We start from the raw sequence: 23,281 nt of genomic DNA on the forward strand, positions 1-23,281 counted from the left end.
GAGCAGGAGAAGGTGCTTCCCACCTTTCCCCTTGAACATTTCCACTCTGTGACATGATTTGGGACTTGTACTCCATGTAAAGTCACTCTACCTTCACCCTCCTGGGAGAAGTCTTACCAACCTCTCTGGAACTGAAGGAACAGAACTAAAAGTGATTGCAAGCCAAGAGTACTGACTGCAAGTCAGTATAATAGTTCTTAGATGAAAAAGAGTTTTACAGAAATGTAGCCATTCATATTCAGGAAAAAGATTCTGTGCTGGTCTCCAAGTAGACCTGTTCAGCTGGATTTCTTGCACCAATATAATTAAGCTCCCACTTTCACACATCTATGAATATCAGCTAGGGCTGAACAACTGTCCCTAATCCAGTCCTACATATACTTAGCCAACTATGACAAAGGGAATACAAAGGAAAAGGGGGGAATCAACAGGCTTTCTCTGTGTCTTGCTTACAGAAGGTCGACCCTCGCTTAAAATATAAATTATAGGTAGAGAAAGGTTTGATTCAGGTATAGTATCCAGCATGAAATCCAGTTATGTTTCCAAGAATCAAGCTAATGGAGACCTAAAGACTTCTCCCAAATGAAGATATTCTATAGGTAGCTAGATGGTATGAACAGAATGCTGAATTTGGAGTCAGAAAGACATAACTTCAAATTCTCTCTTAGACATTTGCTACCTTTGTGACAGGGGGAAAGTCATTTAAACTCCTCAGATTTCATTTTCTCATCTGTAAAATGGAGTTTACAACAGCCTCTATTCCCTATAACTGTAAGGATCAAATGAGATAACATGCAAAGTGCTTTGCAAGCATTGAACTATTCTACATAGATATTAACTATCATTATTATCAAGAGAAAAAAACATGGACTTAATTTTTCCAAGCAATAAGCCTTACCTCCCATGAGGAAGAGAAGCCCTGCCACATACTGCATAAGGCCTCGGTCCCAGCAGCAGCCCAGCACCCCGATGATCCAGCCAAAGAGGATGATCGCCACTGCCATGCCCATGAAGCCAGCCGTCATTCTGCGTAGATCTGGAGCAAAAAAAAAATCCACCAAAAGTTAGAACCGGAGTCATACAGTGCAAAGAGAAAAGCACAGAGGTATGCTTTACTTTGGGGGATCCATGTTGCTTGGAAGTCTCACAGCAGAGAAAGGGACTAGATAGGAGTTGATCTCCCTCTATCCAGAACATACTTATTTTGTCCATTTTAGACAGATACATATTGTCCTTCATTGACAAAGAACATCTTGGTAGCAATTATAAAAGTATGACTATAGATCCCACCTGAACTGAGGGAGGTCTCAAACAAATGAGAGCCAGTTTGGGGAAAACTCCATTTTACCCTGAATTCTGGTCTGGGTCTTTCCATTTGCTATATAGCTGAACTCAGGCAAACCACTTAACTTTTCTGGGCTTCAGTTTCCTCCTTTGTCAGATGAGGATGTTGGATCAGATGACGTCTAAGCTCTAAATTCTATGAATCTTTAACATCTCCTAGGGGCTTCTCAGCAATGGGACCAATCCCTTAGTATATATATAGGTGTTTGTGAATAAGCATATTTCTTTTTCTCACTAAATAGTCCTTTCTAACTGCCCCTCTCTCTCATGCAGATAGCAGCTCATCTCTCATTGTGACCACCCAAATGACCCATAAAGATCCCTTCTCTCCATCAAACTGTAGAGACAGATTCACTCCACACCTCACTGACCAGAAATGTGATGACTTTGGCGTGATTTCCCCTGTACTCATCTGGGTTATAGGACCCTGGGAAACCTTCTTGTTTGGGCATAGATGAGGAGGGACATTGTCTGTCTATGGCATTGTCACCAGATGGAAAAGGGCATAAGGAACACCACTTCTCAGTTATACTCAGCATTGTGCTCTGGTTCCTTCTGGGTTGCCTTTTTCTATAAAGTCTATGTTTGAATTACTATCAATTTTCTTTCACTCACCTATTCCTTCTACCACTAATCAAATTCCCATCCCTTTCCTCCTCCCTCCAAACTTCCCTCATTTTATGCCCACCAATCCCTGGTCACTTTGACCCAGAATTTATAATACATACACCTACAAACACAATCCATAGCTAAATAAAAGCAAATCTGTGCGGAACAGCCTTCTACTTGTTGGTTTCCAGTTACTGCTCTCCTATGTCTTAGGATGGGGCACAAAAGCAATTATATGATCCCTATGTAATTTTGCAAATATTATCATACTAACCAATGGAGGTCCATGGACAAAGAATGCTTACAGAGCATATGCTAAATATTGCAGGGGAAAGAATAACAAATTTGGAGTTAAAGGAGCAGAGTTTGTATACTAGATCTGCCATTTAATATCTATATGAACTTGGGCAAATCATTTCAAACTTTTGAACTTCTAGTTCCTCATTTGTAAAATTAAGGGGTTTAATCAAATGACCTCAAAATCCATTCAAGCTCTAGAGTGGCGATCTTATAATATTAGAGCCAGAGATAGGGGAGGGTACACTTGGCTTAAGTGCCATCAGCACTTAGCTCATGGCAGAAGATATCTCTCACCACCCATCTCCATCTGTCCTCCACATTGCTCCTATGGGAATTGTGCCCTGCTTTATTGAATGCTGAGTGCCAAGTCAAGGAAGCTCTGAGAGGGGCAAGGCAGGAAGATAAAAGGGGAGTGGCTGATCGAACAGTGGTTAATGGTTCTCACACTGTCAAAGGAATAGGCTGATGGGTGGCCCTGCTATTTAAAAGAGAAAAAAAGGGGGAAAATATGGATTCAGCTCCTGAAATTTTCAGGCTGTAGATTCCCACATAAGAGAAAGAGGGAAGCTCATCTGCCTAGTTTACACATGCAGGCTTTGCAGAGGAGTCAGGGTTACTTCCTGTTGAACACAGTTTCCTTTCCCCTCCCACAAACTAATCCCAAAAATGCTTGGTTTGGCTGTGTAAAAGTAATGCTAATTACAGTCATTTACATGAACTGCTTGCTATTTATTCCTAATTACCATGCGGCACAATAACAATTATTTATATCATTTGTGGCAGGTTCTTTCCCCTCTCCAGGCTGATCCCTCTATTGGTAGAGGTGGGCGGATCCTAAGCCTATCTGAAGGCTAGCCTGAGATGTATTCTCATCACCCTGGTGGTACTTTGACCAGTTTTTGAATTCTCCAGCCTCATCTGGATAAGCACATAGTGATGGCCCTACTGGGGTAAAGACAACTCTCAGCAAATGTACAGTAGTCATGCTGCTTTGGCAGGTTCAGGACCACTGACAGCTCCTGGTCTCTGTTATGAACTCACATCAAATTTAAGTTTTGACTACAATCCAAAGCTCTCTACACATTTGCTCAGTCTTTCTTAGTTTGTTCCTTGTGTTGCATGGTTATCCATTTCCTGCTTAAATCTATTAGAAGGAATAATTCTGCCAAGTCATTTTTCACCCAACTTCCTATGAGCCAGTAATTTTTCTCTAACTTCAAAATACCCTCACTTCAATTATCACTTCTGTGAAGATAACTTCCAAATCTATAGAGCTAACCTTAATCTCTCATCTTGAGGTCCAGTTCTACATTCACATAAAATAGTTCTAGATGAATGTTTTACAAGGACATAAAACTACACATCCAAAATGAATTCATATTATCTTCCCACCTTAAGTCCTCCTATAGACTTCCTTCTTTCTGCAGAGGCCATCACAATCCTTCTCCAGCTTTTTATTGTACAATAGAGTATGCAGTCCTTTATTCCCCATTTTTCCACTACCATATAGGGTTATAAATTTAAAGCTAGAAAGGACCTTATACATTACTGAGTCCAACTTCCTTATGTTACAGATATAAATGCAAAATTGAAGAGGGAGACAGAGAGAAAAATAGAAACAGAGACAAAAAACATTCACAGAGAGGCAGAGGTAGAGAAAAACAGAGATAGAGGGAGGCAGAGAGACACAGAGAAAGATGGAGAGACACAGAGAGACAGAGACGCATAAACAGATACAGATGGATATATATACACAGATAGACACAGAGAAACAGAGACACAGTTATCTAGGTTTTTGGATGCCCAGGGGGAGTTAAGTGACCTGTACAGAGTCATATAGTTAGTGTATGAGGCAGGATGTGAATCCAGGTCTTTCTGACTCCAAGTTTAGTGTCCTTTCAATTACTCCATGTTTGAATCTACAAGTCCATCAGTTTGCCATTTTGATTTACCAAGTCTGTAGCCCTGGAATGTCTTCAGGGTAGATATGGATACAACTAGATACCTAACTCCAAATACGGAATGGTTCCAGGCTTTGAGAAACTCCTATTTGATCATTCTACTTCACTTTCCACTAAGGCAGAGTGCATGAAGATAATGTTATTGGGGTTCGAGAGATTGATATGAGAGGGCCTCAGAGATAAGGAATTCCATACACTGTTGAGGAATAGGATTCAAATTATGTTTCTAATGTTCAACTTGTGGGATACCAACCAAATTATAACTTTCCTAGGTTTTAGTTGCCTCATCTGTAAATTGTGTGGTCTTGGATTAGATGATCACCAAGGTCTCTTCTAGCTGTATATTATGATCTTATGGTCTTATGAAACCATTAGGAGATTTCCTACATAATTCATGGGGCTTCACAGAGAAAGTGCTGAATCATTACACAAAATCTGAGATGAACCCTCTAGGACAAGGATTCTTAACCTTTATTATATCATGAAATTCTTTGGCGGTCTTGAGAAGTCTATGGAACCCTTCCTAGGCTAATTTTAAAAAATACATTACTGAAGGAAATGTTCAATTTCAGTTAAAAGTTAGTGAAAATAAAAAAAAATGTAATTTTTTTCCTCCTTCAAATTCACTGACCCCATGAAATTTATTCATGGATCCTTGATTAAGAACCTGTGTTCTAGTCTAGAATCTGCCTTACTAAGACCATTCCAAACCTCACCACCAAAACCTTGACCAAAATTGTGATAAATGGATAGTAGAATAGATAGTGGATTGTACCTACAGTCAGGAAGACATGAGTTCAGATTTTGACTCAGACATCTACTAGTTATGTGAGCCTGGGTAAGTAATTTGACCTCCATTTTCTGAATTTCCTCATCTATAACAATAGCACCTATTTTTCAAAGTTGTTATGAGGATCAAATTCTCATGCACTGAACCAAGCTTAAAACATTACATAAATAGGAATATATGATTTTACAAATGGAAGGAACTACTCTTTAGAATATGCTTCTCTAGCAATGTAGCTGGAATAAAGGAGGCCCAATCTAAGTCTGTTTGAAAGACTGGGTGATATGTTAGTTACCTTCTCTGGTGCTCCAAATTCATAGTGTTAGATTTACCCATGGGCCCTGAGAGGTTTAAAGGCTTAACCTGGCTCATGTAACTAGTATATGCCCCAGGGTGGACTTTACAGCCTGGGTTATGTTGCCTTCAAGTTCAGTTCTGCATGTACTATTCCATGCTACCTCTTGAGATAAAGGTTAAAGCTCCTTAAATGAACAACTTCTTTTGGTAGATGTCTTGTGATTTGATTCCCCAGAATACACTGAGGGGCTATTCTGAGAGCCTAACAAAAAGCACATTGAGATAAGGTAAATGATGTCTTTGGCTCACCTTAGTTAGATAGGGATATATGTAGAGGGGAAAAGGATTTTATATTCCCTGATCCTATGGTCCTAGCCATACCCAGGGCACGGAGACCTCAGGAGCTTTCATGTCCTCTCCTCTGAAGTTTCACTTCTACCCGATGCTTCAGAGTACTCATTGTCACCAGCTCCATATTCAAAAAGGGTAATTGACATTTCACCCAGTCTTTCAAAGACACCCAGATTGGGCATCCTTTATTCAAGGGACTCCATCTGAGCTCTTCAAAGGCTGGCAAGGCACATAGACCTCCTCAGTTTACTCAATTTAGATTATAGGTGCCCATAAATAAAGTACCTAGGACTCTTTCCCTCCCCAAGGGAAACTGTAATATGATCAGTATCTAATGTGCATATTACTTAAGGTCACGAAACAAAGGGAAAAATACAAAAACCTAAGTGAGAAAATGTCAGTAATAGGAAAATAAAATGAAGTCTCTTATTTTGAGGTTGAAAGTCAGGCTGGGACCTGGGGAGGATGATGGATCTTTCAGAGATTTTCTGAGACAAACATGAAAAAGGTTGTTGTACAAAGGCCCAACTAGGTCAGTTGTAGTTTAACATGTATTAGCCACAGACTTGATCTCATGTCAAGGGTTTTGCCAGCAGCTGCTGAAGACCCTGTATTAAGTCTCTGACTGAGGAAGAAGGATGAGAATAAATCTTGTCATCCTATTATAAAATCATTGACCCTCTGAGATGTGTACAATCACTTTAAAGGTTGGGATTTGGGAGGCTTTCGTGAGATTGTTTATTTCCAAGGTATCTAACTTGTAGTTTGAGTTTATTGCCACCAAATAGAAAAATGGTGTCTGGACTTCTGCCTTGAGGTTCAAATAGCCAGATCTAACAACAACAATGGTGGTGATGATAATGACAACAATGATGATAGACTAGCATTTACACAGTGTTTTAAGTTATTTTATTTCATCCTCACAATAATCCTATGAGGATGGTACAGTTATTATTGTCATTTTACAGATGAGGAAATTGAGGCTGACAAGAGTTAAGTGGTTTGCCCAGGATCTCACAGCTAGTAAGCCAATGAGGTTCAATTCAAACTCAGGTTTTTCTGGCTCTAAGCCCAACAATCTATTCACGACTCTCTCTACTGATGTAGGTTTTCTACATGTATTTTTAAGTAAAACATAGAGGAAAAAATGATTTCCCACTAGCAATGTTGGATTTTTCCAACAAAAGTATAGATTTCTTTTATTAAAACATTTATTTTTACAATAACTTTTTATTTTTCAAAATACACACAAAGATAGTTTCTAACATTCACCTTTGCAAAATCTTGTGTTCTAAATTTTTCTCATCCCCTTCCCTAGACAGCAGGTAATCCAATATAGGTTAATTCTTCTAAACATATTTCCACATTTATCATGCTGCACCAAGAAAAATCAGATTAAAAAAAAAAGAATAAAAATGAGAAAGAAAAAAACAAGCAAGCAAATAACACCATCACCAAAAGGTGAAAATACTATGTTGTGTTCAGTCCTTTAGTCTTTTCTCTGGGTGCAGATAGCTCTCTCTATCACAAGTCTAATGGAAAAGGCCTGAATCACCTCATTGGTGAGAAGAGCCAAGTCCAGCAGAATTGATCATCATATAATCTTGTTGCCGTGTACAATGTTCTCCTGGTTGTACTCACTTCATTTATCAGTTCATGTAAGTCTCTTCAGGCCTCTCTGAAATCATCCTGCTGGTCATTTCTTATAGGATAATAATATTCCATTACATTCATATATCATAACTTATTCAGCCATTTCCCACTCAGTTTCCAGTTCCTTGCCACTACAAAAAAGGCTCCTACAAACATTTATGAATAATATTACTGTATTCTGCTAAATTAAGCTTTAATTCTCTACTCCATCTTGCCTCCTTACCCAAAGCCCATAGTAGATCTCAAGGCAGACCTTGTCATATGCACATTAGATGCTGCTCATATGTATTACAGTTTACCTTAGGGAAGAAGAGAGTCCCAGCTATTTTATTTATGGGTCTTATAATCTAAACTGAGGAAGACTGTGGGCCTTGCCAGCCTTTGAATAGCTCGGGTGGAGTCCCTTGGGATAAAAGATGCTCAATCTGGGTGTCTTTGAAAGACTGGGTGAAATGTCAATTACCCTTTCTGAATATAGAGCTGGTGACAGAGAGTACTCTGAATAGGTTGAAGTGAATCTTCAGATGAGAAGTCATGAAAGCCCTGGTTCCTGAGATCTCTGTGCCCTGGGTATGGCTGGGACCACAGGGTGAAGATCAAGGAGGATAAAATCCTTTATGATGGCAATTTTGTGAGAGGAAATAGACTTTTCAGAAATAACTAATCACTATCTTGTCATAAGGAAATCCAAAGTTCTTCCGTGAGGTAACAGACTAAGAAATGGAATTGGAAGCAGTAGATATGAACTAGGAAATTACCAATTCAGAAAGTAGAATCATAGATGTTTAGAGCTAGAAAGAATTGTGAAGGGCATCTAGGAATCAACCCCATAGAAAGCTAGGCCCTGAAGAGGAGATGATAATTTGCCCCTGCTTCCTACTTTAAACATATGAAGGACATAATCAGATTCTCATATGTTAATTTTGCTGAATTATTTTATTTTACCTTTTTGTTTCCAGCTACAGAGGATAACATATTGGGTAAATGAAGAGAAAGTATACTTTTAGAAATGGTATTGTAAAAACTTTAGAATTTAATCTTGTTTCATTTTACAAATAAAGAAAATGAGACCCAAATGAGTAAAATGAGAAATTCAGTCAAACGACTAAAATCCCAATGTCCTGCATCTTTGTTCCTTCCATCATGGTCCTAAAGGCAGTAGGGAGAAGGAGAGATGAAATTGGAGTCCACAGAAATGGGCTAAGCAGAATGAATTCAGCAGAGATCAAGGCAGTAGAGATCATTAGAGCAGCTCTACTAAAAGAAAAGCTGTTCACATTGAAGTGGACTAGGCATGGAATCAGTATGTAACAAAGTCCTATTTGAACTTAACCTTCTACTCAAAACCCTAAATGAAATTAAGAATTTTGGCCTTTAATGATTATCTGTTGTATCCATGTACATTTTAATATAATTATATATTTTTACCTTGTAGTCCCTTCATAATAGTTCTATTCTGGGGCATTATGATAGCATGAGGATGACTTTTGAAAGCTGTCAATAGAATATAAACTCTGTTTTCATTCATCAGCCTGTAAAGACTTTGATGAGAGTACTAATGATAGGTTGTGTTTATATTTCTGAGGAACATAATACTTATACAGAGAGATGTTTATCATTAATAAGCTGGCAATGAGATAATGCATTATCTAGTCAATATAAATCACCAATATCATATGACCACATGACCAGTATCATTGGTCCATGTAAAATAGCTGTCCATCCTTTGTGTCCATTACTTTTTCAGTAATGGAGAAAGTATGACGGTTGCGATGACTTCAGTGATGTTGATTACACTGGCCATTTCCTCCAACATGGTCTCCCATTTTTTTGTTAAGGTCATATAAGATTTCTTGAGAGCTGCAACAATAATTAATTTTTCTTTGGTGATCTTCTAATTATAAGATAAAAAGTAAAACAGGGAAGTTTATGTTTGCTAAAGATGCTACTGACATAGAGGACATCCAATACTGAGTCCCAGGATATGCCCTGAATTCAAATTCTGCTTGAGACACTTACTAGATATGTAACTGTTGTCAAGTCACTTAACTTCTGTTTGCCTCAGTTTCCTTATCTGCAAAATGGGGAAATGATATCATCTACTTCCCATAGTTTTGTGAGGATATCATAAGATAATATTTGTAAAGCACTTTGCAAACCTGAATCCCTACATAAATACTACCTGTTATTGCTGTTGTTGTTATTACTATATTCTCCAGATGGTTACTTGTAGATGGCATTGTATTGATGGTATCAGATTTCAAAATACTGCAAAATCTATATTAGATACAAAATCATTTTAAAGAGTTCAACAACCATCCATATATGTATCCATATACAACAACCAAGTGAGTAAAGAATGAAATATTATATGATATACAGTTAGATAAATAGCCAGTTCCAGAGTTGATTCAAGGAAAAAAAATGTGTGTATGTATACATATATACATATGTATATGTATATGTGCATATATATATACATATATGTATGTATATATATATCAGTTCTTTCTTGTAGGCTGGTAGCATGCTTCATCATTTATTCTTTGGGTTTGTTTTGGATCATTGTATTACTGAAAATACCCAAGTCATTCACAGTTCTTTATCATGCAATATTGCTGTTACTGTGTATAATGTTCTCTTGGTTCTGGTCATTTCACTTTGGATCAGTTCATGTAAGTCTTTCTAGGTTTTTCTGAAATAATTTTGTCTGCCATTTCTTATAGCATAATAATATTTCATTAAAATATGCCATAATTTGTTTAGTCATTTCCCAATAGATGGATAGATGGGCAAACCTTCAATTCCTAGTTCTTAGCTATCACAAAAAAAGCTGCCATTAATACTTTTGTATCTTTTCCTTTTTTTTTTTTTTTTGGATGTCTTTGGTTTATAGACCAATTAGTGCTATTTCTGGGTCAAAGAGTATGCATAATTTTGTAGCCCATTGGTAATAGTTCTAAATTGCTCTCTAGGGGATGATTGGATCAGTTCCATCAGTGGTTTTCCCATATCTCCTGCAGCATCCATTTTGCCATATTAAGTCAATCTGATAGGTGTGAGGTGGTACTTCAGAATTGTTTTAATTTGCATTTCTCTAATCAATAGTGATTTAGAGCATTTTTTTTTCTTATTACTATAGATAGATTTGATTTCTTTGTCTGAAAACTGTTTATATTCTTTAACCATTTATCAAACGGGGAATGACTTGTATTTTTGTAAATATGACCCAGTTCTCTACGTATATGAGAAATGAGGCCTTTATCAGAGATACCTGTTGCAAAAAAAATTCTCCCAGTTTTCTGCTTTTCCTTATAATTTGGTTGCATTGGTTTTGTTTGTGTAAAAATTTTCTAATTTTATATAATCAATTTTTAAATTTTACATTTTATAATGCTCTCCATATCTTCTTGGGTTCTATTTATTCCCATGCTTTCTAATTTCTTAAAAATGAAAATGGGTGCTGTATTGATTTTTCTGCATCTAGTGAGGTAATCATATGGTTTATGTTGGTTTTGTTGTTAATATAGTCAATTATGATGATAGTTTTCCTAATTTTGAACCAACCCTGCACTCCTAGTATAAATTCCACCTTGTATTATATTGATATAATCTTTTTGCTAGTATTTTATTTAAAAGTTTTAATTTCATTAAAGAAATTAGCCTATAATCCACTTAATTTGGGGGATTTTTATTTGGAATTTCACTGAAGACTTGTCCAATTTCTTTTTCTAAGATTTAGTTATTTAAATATTTTCTTCCTTCTTCTGTGAATTTGGTAAATTATGTTTTTGTGGATAATCATCCATTTTATTTAGGTTATTAAATTTATTGACATATAATTTAACAAATAGCTCCTGGCAGTTGTCTAAATTATCTCTTTATTGGTGGTGAGTTCATCTTTTTTTTCCCCCATTTTTGATGCTAGCAATTTGATTTTCTTCTTTAAAAAAAAATCAATTCAGACAAAGGTTTATAAGTTTTGTTGGTTTTTCCCCATAAAATCAACTCTTAGTTTCATTCATTTGTTAAATGGATTTCTTACTTTCAATTCTATTAATCTCTCCTTTGATTTTCAGGATTTCCAATTTGGTGTTTAATTGGGGATTTTTAATTTGTTCTTTTTCTAGTTTTTTTAGTTCCATGCCCAATTCATTCATGTTTTTCCCCTTTCTATTTTATCAAATAAGCAAATTAGAGATATAATTTCCCCCTAAGTACCACTTTGGCTATATCCCATAAATTTTGGCATATTGTTTCATTGTTGTCATTTTCTTTTCTTTAATGAAATCATTGATTATTTCTATGATTTGTTCTTTGACCCACTTATTTTTTAGGATTATACTATTTAATTTTCAATAAATTTTAGTTCCTTTTTCCATTATACATTATTGAATATAATTTTTATTGCATTATGATCTGAAAAGAATGAATTTGCTATTTCTGCATTTGATTGTGAGGATTTTATATCCTAATATATGGTCAGTTTTTGTGGTAGGTGCCATATACTGCTGAGAGGAAGTTAAATTCCTTTCTGTTTCCATTCAGTTTTCCACAAAGACTCATTTCCAACTTCCCCAGAATTTTATTCTTCACTGTCTGTGTTGTATTTCAGTAAGGCATTATTTCCTTCCTTATCTCTTTTAACGAAATCTATTTTTGCTTTTGCTTTGTTTGAGATCATAATTGCTACTGCTGCTTTTTTAGTTTCAGTTGAAGCATAATAAATTCTACTCCAACTCCTTGCCTTTACTCTGTGTATATCTCTCTACTTCAAATGTGTTTCTTGTAAACAATATAGTGTAGGTTTTTAAACCATTCTTCTATCTACTTCCATTTACAGGTGAGTTTATCTCATTCACATTTATAGTTCTAATAACTATATATTTCCCTCCTTGCTATTTTCTCTTATTTATCCTCTTCCCATCTTATTTGAACCTTTTCCTTCTCACAAGTATTTTACTTCTGATCACCATCTTCCCTGATCTACCTTCCCTTTTATCAGTTCTCTCCTCTTCTTCTATTACCCCCATTCCTTTTTACTCCCTTATAGGGTAAGATAGATTTCTGCATCCAACTGAGTGTATATGCTATTCCCTCTTTTATCCAATTGGCACCAGAAGTCCTGTAGTGCTTTCTAGACAATCATCCTAAATCATCTTGCTGAAACCAAATTCCATCCTTTTAATTTCAGTGTTCTTTCGCTAAGGCTATATTCTGCAAGCATAAAATGCTATAGATTCTGAGGATTTAAACTTGGAGATTATAGGAGCCATTGAGAGACTACTAGTCAATGTAGATAGACCAAAGTAGATCCTAGAAAAGGAATTAATATAAATGAAGAAGCATATAAACTATTATCAGAGATATGCATAATTTAAAAAAGGAAATGCATCCGTCATGTAGTCAGACTGAGAGATAACCAATGGATTGGCCTTGTGCCATTCTGACATAGATCTTCTATGCAAGAAAAGCAGTAAGACATGCACAAGGGCCACTCCAAATGACAGGTTTTGATCTTCAGTATAGTTGAGGATACCCACGTAAATTATATCAGAAATCCATTTAAACATGAAGATTCTAAATTATGGCCAACATGTATGCATGTTGAGTGAAGAAATCTTATTTTAGAAAGAAAAAAATGTCTGGCTCCCTGGCACTGGTAGCATTACTATGTATGGCAACCATAGAATTATTTTAAGAATAACTCCCTCACAAAGCAATTGAGAATGATGACTTTGGCTGGGCTAGCAAAGGCTGGAAACAAAGGTATGAACTCCTAGCTGATCAATTCCTGGGTTTGGCTTCACATCTTCCTTTCATGAGTGCCAACATTAAACATTTTAATTTTAGAGTTTTAAAAATATATTATTCTTAATCCTTTTTTTTTGAAAAAGGAAACTATTTAGTAAAGGGAGAAATGAGTAGAAAAGGGAAGTTCATGGGGAAGGGTTGAGAAAGGAAAGACTTTAGAATGTAAAAAGTCAGCTCTTCCTTATGGAAAAATTTTGATTTTGGAGTTTACCCTCATATTAACATTTATATTGAAAAGTGTAGTTTGAAAGCTTGACAGAGGAAATCAGAATATCTGCATTTAAATAAATACCACTTAAGGAAGGAATAAATACTTATCACAGAATCAGAATCATAGAACTTTTGCACTGAAAGGGACCTTAGAGCTCAAGTCCACCCCCTCAATACTTAACATTTTCTCTTGGCTCTTAAAGGTCTGGCCCATTAAATAACAGTTTCTTTTTCTCTCTGCCAAATGAATAAGGAAGGGAGAAAAAAGAACAGCTCATCACCATCTTATCACCTAGGAGGCAGGAACGTTTAAATGAAAGAAGAAAGAAAGAAAGATGAGAAATGCAATTCTGGCCTCAGAAGTATGGTCCAAACTGTTCAGCATTATGTTTCAGGTAGAAACAACCAAAGGGTCATTTGTGGGACACCATGGAAGTTTTCCTCCATGATGTCCTCACAGGTTACTAATTTAAATAACTTTATAGATGTATTGTCCCTGAATAACCTAATCCTTCTTGAACCTATTTACATTTTCAAAGCTGAGTTAATAGAGCATAATGTTTCAGGTTGGAATTATTTTCACCCTCATAATGGTACTACTTCAGATTCTCATTCATCTCCTTCCTTGTTAATTGTATAGTCTTTTTTTTTTTTTTCTCAAGTCCTATTGCCTCTTTGACCCCTTTTGGGACTTTCTTGGAAAAGAAATTCAAGGATCCTTTTGGCATTTCCTTCTCAAGCTCATTTTACATATAAGGAAAACAGGCAAGACAGAGTTAAGTGACTTGCCCAAGGACACAAAGCGACTGGCTGAGGTAGAATTTGAACTCAGGTCTTCTGATTCTAGGCCTGAAACTTTATCCTCTATGCCCCTCTTGTTCCTATCATTGACTAATCTAAACTGGATATGGAATGGGAGTTCAGGGTTTGAGTCCTGATTTCTTCACTTACTATCTGTATGACCTTGGGCAAATTATTTCAATTAATCAATCAAAAAATATTCATTAGTTGCTTATACCAGGGGGCCATCAAACATAGCCTTGGAGGGAGCTGGGGGTTCCAAGAGACAGCAGGAATGAGAAGAGAGAGCATTCCAAACATGGAGGGGAGTCCTTGAAAAAGGCATGGAAATTAAATGGAATTTCCTTGTTGGAAGATACAGATAGGCCAGCTTGGCTGCAGTGCAAATCACAGGAAGGGGAGGGATATGTGAATCAGTCTAGAAAGATTGACTAGAGTCAGATTGTAAAGAAAGGGTTTTAAATAGCAGACAAAGGAACTTGAATTTTAACCTAAAAATGATGGAGAACCACAAGCAGTGAAATGATCAGACTTGCCCTTTTAGTCATATTGATATGGAGGATGGATTAGAATGGGGAAAAACTATGGAGAAAGACTATGGGGAAAGAATAGGGAGAATAAATAAGTCATTGAGAGAGTCTAGACAAAAGGAGAGAGAAGTGGTTTCGTGAGTGGAAAGAAGGGAGTTAAGGACATGGAACTGATAAGACTTGGCAACTGAATGCATAAGAAAGGTTACAACTCTGAACCTCAGTTTCCTCATGTGTGAAATGAGTTGAATGAGGGCACTTCTTGTAGCCCTTCTAGCTGTTTATCTAATATCTTACATTTTTTTAGACCAAGATTATTACTGAGATCATAGGTGACTTCATTGGTGGATAATGTTGTGACAGTAAAATGCTAATGTATTATGAGAGACAGTTTGGTGATAGTGAATGCAGTTTGAACCGTTTCCAGGGTTGAACCAAACCAGTTCAGAAAAAACCTGGGTTCACATCCCACACTTCTCACTGCAAAAGTATATGACTCTCTTAGAGAAGTCACAATCTCTCTGATCTACCCTTAGGTGATTCTCTAAATTAGACATATCTTGGGATCTGTAACTATATAGAGAGTTCCCACAGATTACTGATGTAAGGACAAAGATACATGATCACCCAGTTCTGTTCATCAGAAGAAGCACGTAGAGAAGAGATATTCACAGATTCATTTCTTAAGGACCATGGAATGGGAACCTAAGTCCAAGAGAGAAGACATGAAAGAGAGCTAATAGAATATGGAAAGTCTTAAGGTTTCACGCCCCTTCTCTGACAGTGGCAAAGATCTCCCTTTCATCCTTTGTGTCATCCTGCCAAAGCCAAGAGCCACAGTAATTCTAGGATTGAAGATGACAAGGACTGGTTCCACCTGAAGAGAGTACCTAGAATTCAGTAGTCAAGGCAGAGTCAGGAAATGGAAGCCAGGTAAGCAATATCAGATCTGGCTATATTTGAAGGCAACAGGAAACAAGTCAGTGGATAATGGGAGGTTACCAGACAGAAAAAAAGGATGATGGAAAAAGCAGAGAAAAATTATAGCTAATCTAACACACTGCCCAATCTCCTCTGGATGGGAGGTTTTGTTCAGCTTAGTTTAGTTTAGCTCAGGGAAGGAAGCCATAGAAAGCTATTCCTTTGGGAACTTCATATCCCTTGAGAACATGTAAGACTAAGCAGATGAGGTTTTAACTTGGGTGATAGGATAAATACTCAATTAAAGATTGATATCAGGAAAGACTAGACTGGTAAGTGTTCATGCTTCTCTGATGTTGACAACAAATACAGGCAGAGCTCAGAAATACAGATATTTCTAGACTCCCATGAGCCAAAATGGCTCGAGACCCTCCCATGATAAAACTATCATCATCCATAAAGGCATTTTGATTTATGTCTCGTTTCTTTTTGTAATCTCAGGACTTGGCACAATGCCTGCCACAAGGTAGGTATTATAATATGTTTTTTGAAATGAATTGAATTTTCATTCTCTTCACGCCTAAAAAAAGCCCAATTTCTAGGTTACCACACCAGCTGGTAGCAACTACCTAGACTACCTGCATGAGGAACAACACAATTTCAATAGGACATGTCTGGCCAGTTTAACCCCACTTCAATAACCCAAAAAACATTTAGAGAGACTTCATATTTTCCTAGTAACAATTGCTTCTTAACCATCACCTATAAGTTTAAAGATTTGGCTTTTTTTTTTGGTCCTGATTTTATTGGTATAGGAAACTCCCCATGGGAAATTCTCTCTACAAATTAATAAAAACTTCAACAATTATGCATTGTATAGTCTCAGAGTTTCTTGGGACACCTAGAAGTTAAGAAACTTGTCCAACTTCATACAGTCAGGATATGTCAAAGATATGGCTTAAAATCAGGTCTTCTACTTGAGTTCAAATCCATGTCACATGCTCACTGTGTGAGCTTGGGCAAGCTCTTGTAACTCTCTATTCCTCAGTTTATTCAACTGTAAAATAAAGGAGCTGATAGTCCTTTCTAGTTCTAAATCTATGTCCCCATGTTTCTTCCTGACAGCCTTCCCACCAATCCAATAGCAGAATTTACTTAAGGGGAAAATAAAAAGAATGCTATATAGCTCAAGCATCTGGACACCCCTGGGCACCCAGCCTAGGTCCTGCCTCCTTCATGCACCATGAAGTGACCTTTTCTTTTTTCCCTGTAAGGAAGTGTCAGACTAATGAGATTTACGGCCTGACCCTGCTTAAGAAGCATCTTTTATACTCTTCCCTGCTTCACCTGCTGCTATGAGCTAGCCTCAAGGTGAAAGATTCAAAACCTATGGGTGTTTTACAGGGAAGGACCCAGAAGGAGCTGGTTCTTGGCAAACAGAAGGCTTGCCAGAGTATTTTATATTCTGCACAACTTTATATTGTATCTGGAACTTCTCTGGGTTCATGCTGCAGGCAACAGACAGATGAAACTCATGGTAAAGAATAAGAATATCTAGCTTTTATAGTGTTGCAAGTCATGAATCAATAAAAATGTTGACATGATTTTTTAAGGCTTTGGGTTCCTTGAAAGATTGATAAAGCATTATATTGAAAAATATATAAATTTAAATTTAGAAAAGTACATAATTTTAAATTTTAAAAAAAACCTTATCTGAAGTATGATGATAGGTTTTCATCTCAAGAGTGGACAGTTTCTCTAGTTTTATAAATACTTCATTGTTTTTTTTTTTTCTTTTTCTTGTTTTTTTTTTTTTAAAGAATAACGTAATTACCAATGTAATAAAATATAAAAGAAAGAAGAATACGATTACTATCTTACAAATGGTAAGATATCTCTTTTCTTTCAAATAGGGAAAGATTAAAAACCCCAATCCACTAGTTAGAAGGAACATATTTATATTGCTCTTCATTGATCAACTCATGCTGATGACCTCTTTCCAAGTATCAGCCCCATCTTTGCTCTCACCTTTTTGCTGCCAAAGGCATTCCTTGAGTTGATCAGCAGACCTCAAATGGAGATCTAAGATCTAATTACTGCTCATAATAATTAATCATTTTGATTATAAGCTTTAAGTAGGTGTTATCATGACTCAGTTGGGAGCTACCTTCTGAATATATCTCATACTTGAAGCATGAGTCATTGTAGGAGTCTGCTTTTCAACTTCAGAAAACTCAAGAAGTAGGAATTAGATGCAACCTTTATTTACTTTATATATTTTATATTTACATTAAATAAATGTGTTTATATTCATTTATAGTCTATGAATCTGACATTCAAATGTGACCAAGTAAGATTAAAGTATGTACCCTGATGCACAAATTATTTGGCACTAATAAAATGGTTTCATTTGGTGATAAAAATGTTTATGCATGTGTGCTTCTGTTGGCACTGGACTGACTCAGAAGATCTGAATCTGAGAAGATGAAACTGGATTGAACTTTTAGTTAGTTCTCTATCATTTGAGAGATGGATTTCATATCATATACATGATTTCATCACTCTGTTTTTGTTTTTTTTTTCTATTGTTGTTCAGTCATTTCAGTCATGACTCCTTATTTGATCCCCATGTGGGGTTTTCTTCATAGTGCTTTGCCATTTCCCTCTCCAATTTATTTTACAGATGAATAACCAAGGCAAACAGGATTAAGTGACTCACCTAGGATTCCACAGATAATAAGTGTCTGAAGTCAGATTTGAATTCAGGTCTACCTGACTCCACAGCCAACCCTATCTCACCATACCATAATTCAAAACAATTTATTACCCTTCTGTTGCTAAGTCCTGTTGGATTTTACTTTCATAATACCTTTGTAACCATTCTTTCCTTCCAAATTTCATTGCCACCATTCTACTTCACTATTTTACCTCTCCCTTTATGAATGATAACTTCTTTTTTCCTCCCATCTCTCATCAATCCATCTTTAGCCAAGTGCTAAATTAGTCCTAATATACAGATATAAGTAAGTCAGTCCTCAAAAACTTTCATGTTACTGCTCAAAAACCTTCAATGACTCCCCATTACCTAAAATATGAAGTACCTAACTTGGCATTTAAGGACTTCTGTAATGTGGCTTCAGCTTATCTTTTCTTTTTTTACATATAATTATAACTTTTTATTGATACATATGCATGGGTAATTTTTTACAACATTATCCCTTGCACTGGCTTCTGTTCCAATTTTTCCCTTCCCTCCCTCCACCCCCTCCCCTAGATGGCAGGCATGCTTATACATGTTAAATATGTTATAGTATATCCTAGATACAATTATGTGTGCAGAACAGAACAGTTCTCTTGTTGCATAGGAAGAATTGGATTCAGAAGGTATAAATAACCCGGGAAGAAAAACAAAAAATGCAAACAGTTTGCACTTATTTCTCAGTGTTCCTTCTCTGAGTGTAGCTGATTCTGTCCACCATTAATCAGTTGAAACTGAATTAGATCTTCTCTTTGTCGAAGAAATCCACTTCCATCAGAATACATCCTCAAACAGTATTGTTGTTGAGGTATATAATGATCTCCTGGTTCTGCTCATTTCACTTAGCATCAGTTCATGTAGGTCTCTCCAAGCCTCTCTGTATTAATCCTGTTGGTCATTTCTTACAGAACAATAATATTCCGTAACATTCATATACCACAATTTACCCAGCCATTCTCCAATTGATGGACATCCATTCAATTTCTAGTTTCTAGCCACTACAAACAGGGCTGCCACAAACATTTTGGCACATACAGGTCCCTTTCCCTTCTTTAAGATCTCTTTGGGGTATAAGCCCAGTAGAAACACTGCTGGATCAAAGGGTATGCACAGTTTGATAACTTTTTGGGCAGAATTCCAAATTGCTCTCCAGAATGGTTGGATTCATTCACAACTCCACCAACAATGCATCAGTGTCCCAGTTTTCCCGCATCCCCTCCCCTGGATATTGATCCATCATTATATTTTCCTGTCATCTTAGCCAATCTGACAGGTGTATAGTGGTATCTTAGAGTTGTCTTAATTTGCATTTCTCTGATCAATAGTGATTTGGAATGCTTTCATATGAGTGGAAATAGTTCCAATTTCATCATCTGAAAATTGTCTGTTCATATCCTTTGACCTTTTATCAATTGGCAGCTTATCTTTTCTAGCCTCATTTTATTCTATTCTCCCTTCATGGATTCTACATATTCTAATTAAATTGGATGATCACATTTCCCAAGCCAATCCTATTCTTTCTCATTTCTCTATTCTGCCAAGTCATCTGCTAAATTTTGAACTTAACTCATCCTTCTTTCCCAGATCCAGGCACAACTCTTCTATCAAGCCTTCCCTAAACTACTCCCACACCCCTCATAAAAAGCATTTTTACCTCCCCTAGTTTCTTATAGTCCTGTGTTCCTCCTCTTTCCTTGAAAAATTTAGTAAACAAATTTAGTAAACAATTTAGTAAACAAAAAAAATTAAGACTTTACCCTCTTAACCTCTATTTTCAAGGAATTCCTCCTCCTGCTCCTCCTCCTCCTTCTCCTTCTCCTTCTTCATTTTTTCTCCTTCACCTTCTTCATCTTCTTCATCTTCTTTTTCTTCTTTACTTTCTTTTTCTTCTTTACTTTCTTTTTCTTCTTCACTTTCTTTTTCTTCTTCACCTTCTTCTTCACTTTTTTCTACTTCTTCATCTTTTCCTTCTCCACCTTCTCCTTCTTATTCTTCTTCTTCACCTTTTTCATCTTCTATTATTCACCTTCTTTTCCTTCTCCTTTTTCTTCTTTTCACTTTCTACTGTGGGGAACTTTGGGAGGTTACATGTTATTTCCCCATAGTAGAAAATGAAAAAAAGAAGCAGAAGCAGCAGCAGCAGGAGAATGTATCACATTCCACTTTGTGTCATACTTATTTGTGTATATTTGTATCTCTCCTGTTAAATCATGAGCTTGTGGAGGGCAGAAACTGTACCTTTGTTCATAAAAGTGTGTCTCTAGAACTCATCAAGGAAAGGAATAAGACATTCTACTAAGGATTTTTACAAATATGATATCAATGGATCTTTATATTTGCTGTAGGAGGTGGGTGCTATTATTATTCCCCCATTTTACTATTGAGGAAACTGAGGCAGACAAAGGTTAAGTGATTTGCCAGGGAAATATAGCTGGTAAGTGTCTAAAACCAGATTTTAACAAGTCTTCCTAATCCCAGGTCCAGCATTCTGTTCATTGGGTTACCAATTGCCTCATACCACATAGTAAAGACTTAGCAAATACTTATTAAGTTGAATTGAATTTAAAATGGCTAACATTTATATAATTCTTTAAGGTGGGCAGAGTTCAATACACATATTATGGCATTTATCCTCACAGCCATTCTCAAAGGTAGGTGCTACTATTTCCATTTTTTAGATGAGGAAACTGCAAGTTAGGGGATCTGCCTGGCTTACCCAGCTAATGTCAGTGGCCTGATTGGAACCTGGATCTTCCTCCATATCACTTAGCTAGGTCCCCCCTCTCCACCCCCCCCCCCGCCTTCTCATTGATTTCTTATTATGTTTGGGGCTGAAGAATTGGAAATGCATGCTCCCCAATAGCAATGATTTTCATTTTGATCAGCGCAAAAGTAATTGCTATATCTCTCACCTCTCTTCTCCTCCTCCTCTCTCTCCCTGTTTCTTTCTCTTTTCATTTTTCTTCCGTGTCTCTCTCCTCCCCTCCTCTCCACCTCTTTCTTTCCCCCTTCATTTTGCTTGTTTTGCTTTTAAGATTCTTATAGCTGGCTTTTTATGTTTACTTTTGGATTGTCTGTGTATTTTGTTCTTTGTGGGGTTTTTTTCTATTAAGTATAGGTTCATTATGTGTTTTTAGATTGGGTCAGCAAAAGGCAAGCATCCTTACACCTTTGCCCTCAAATGTCCCTCCTTGCTTCTACATTCTATTTATTCCATGGCAAGTTAGCTCAGTTGGCTAGAACCGGGTGCTGACTAATGAGGCGAAGGTCACACACAGGAAGAGATGTGAAGGTCTGGAAAATTTCTGGGGAAAACTTCACCCCTCATTTCCCAAAGGATTTTCATAGAATCATAGATTCTCAGGGCTGGAATGGATCCAAGACATCAGCTGGTTTAATCCCTAGTTTGACAATTAAATTTCTGACAAATGAAATTTTTATTTTTATTGAAAAGTTGAAAAATGTTGGCTCAATAAACTTTTTAAAAAGAATAGTTGCTGTGACATGGAGTTAAGACAGGGTTTTTAATCTTTTTATATTGTGGATCCTTTTGGCAATCAGATGAAGGCACAAGACATTTTCTCCAAATAATATTATTAAATGCATAACATAAATATACAGAAATATTATGGAAACCAATTTTATGGAAATAGTTATAAAATATTTTAAAAGATAAATTCATAAAGCCCAGTTAGGAATTCCTACTTTAAGATAAGGGATTCCCATACTGTTATTCCAGCACAGGCATTTCTCTCCCTCAAATGTCAAAAATTTAGCCAAAAGTAAGATTTCTAAAATTATAAAACTACAACAACAGATCATTATAATAGCTGTACCCTGAGCACAAATCTCAAAAATCAAAGATAAATGAAGTCTTTCACTCCATTATCACCCTTGCAAAGGTGCTATCCATTGCACTGAACTCCAAAACTCTATCCCTTCCTCAAAATAAGATCAATAAATTCCTAGTGTAACCCTTCACCTCCAAGGCAGGGGGATACAAGACAACAGTACCTATTACCCAGAAGTAACAGGCTTTGATGCCTTGAATTTAGGATTGAGACATCTGAAAGGAGGATTAGATAAAACAACCCTTGCCAGTCTTAGAGAAGCATGAGGCCAGGTTGGGATGATATAAAAAGAAGCTGTTCCTCCTCTCATCCTGGAGGGATGGGAGCAACAGCAAAGAAAGGATTATAATCTTTTTTTCAGCTTTCTTGATCCAGAAGTGTTTCTGTAACATCAGTCTTGAGTTCATCATCATCTTCATCATCATTACCATCGTTAATATTTATATAGTAATGACAATGTGTGCGACAAATGTGCTAGGCACTTTTACAAATTATTATCTTATTTGACACTCAAACAGCCTTGGAGGTAGGTACTTTTATTAATTTTATTTTATAAATGAAGAAATTAAGGCAAACATAGGTTAAGTGACTAGTGAGTGAGGGAGGTCTAATTTGAACTTTTCTTCAGATTTATCAACATTCCATCCACTGGTTGCTATTTTAACATAAAGGCTTGATCAGTCTAATTCAGGTTAGCAAGTACTACAAGCAAGTGAATAGCAAAAAGAGAAACAAAAAACAAAACAAAACAAAACAAAACAAAATCTCACTTTGTAGACAAGATAAAATCTGAAGATTCTTGAGGAACAAAATAACAATGCACAGTCTTCCATCACTCAAATCAATGAATATGCAAGATAGACTCTGTGATGACAATAATACCCTAACTAGTTGTTTTTAATGGAAGCCTTGAAGTAGGAGGGGGAAAAAAAGACTCAATTCAGTTGATCATCTAGAAGGTATAATCGGCAATTGAGATTAGTTAGTCAGAAAGCAAATTAGGACAAGAAGCAAGACAAATTCAGTTAGGGGGAAATAAGAAGACCTGAGATCAAGGCCCCATTGGGAAGAGAATACAGGATACAACTCGATGG

The 23,281-nt window shown here is 36.5% G+C and overlaps 1 protein-coding gene across 1 annotated transcript in view; it reads right to left on the minus strand.

Moving 5' to 3' along the window:
- TMEM178B (transmembrane protein 178B) overlaps positions 1-23,281 on the minus strand; it is a 421,857-nt gene that overhangs the window by 30,013 nt on the left and 368,563 nt on the right. The window contains exon 3 of the mRNA XM_051962656.1: positions 899-1,036. Coding sequence (XP_051818616.1) covers positions 899-1,036 — 138 coding nt within the window. The remainder of the gene's footprint in view (positions 1-898; positions 1,037-23,281) is intronic.

The sequence above is a fragment of the Antechinus flavipes genome, chromosome 5, assembly GCF_016432865.1.
Source record: "Antechinus flavipes isolate AdamAnt ecotype Samford, QLD, Australia chromosome 5, AdamAnt_v2, whole genome shotgun sequence".
In the NCBI taxonomy this organism is placed as follows: Eukaryota; Metazoa; Chordata; class Mammalia; order Dasyuromorphia; family Dasyuridae; genus Antechinus; species Antechinus flavipes.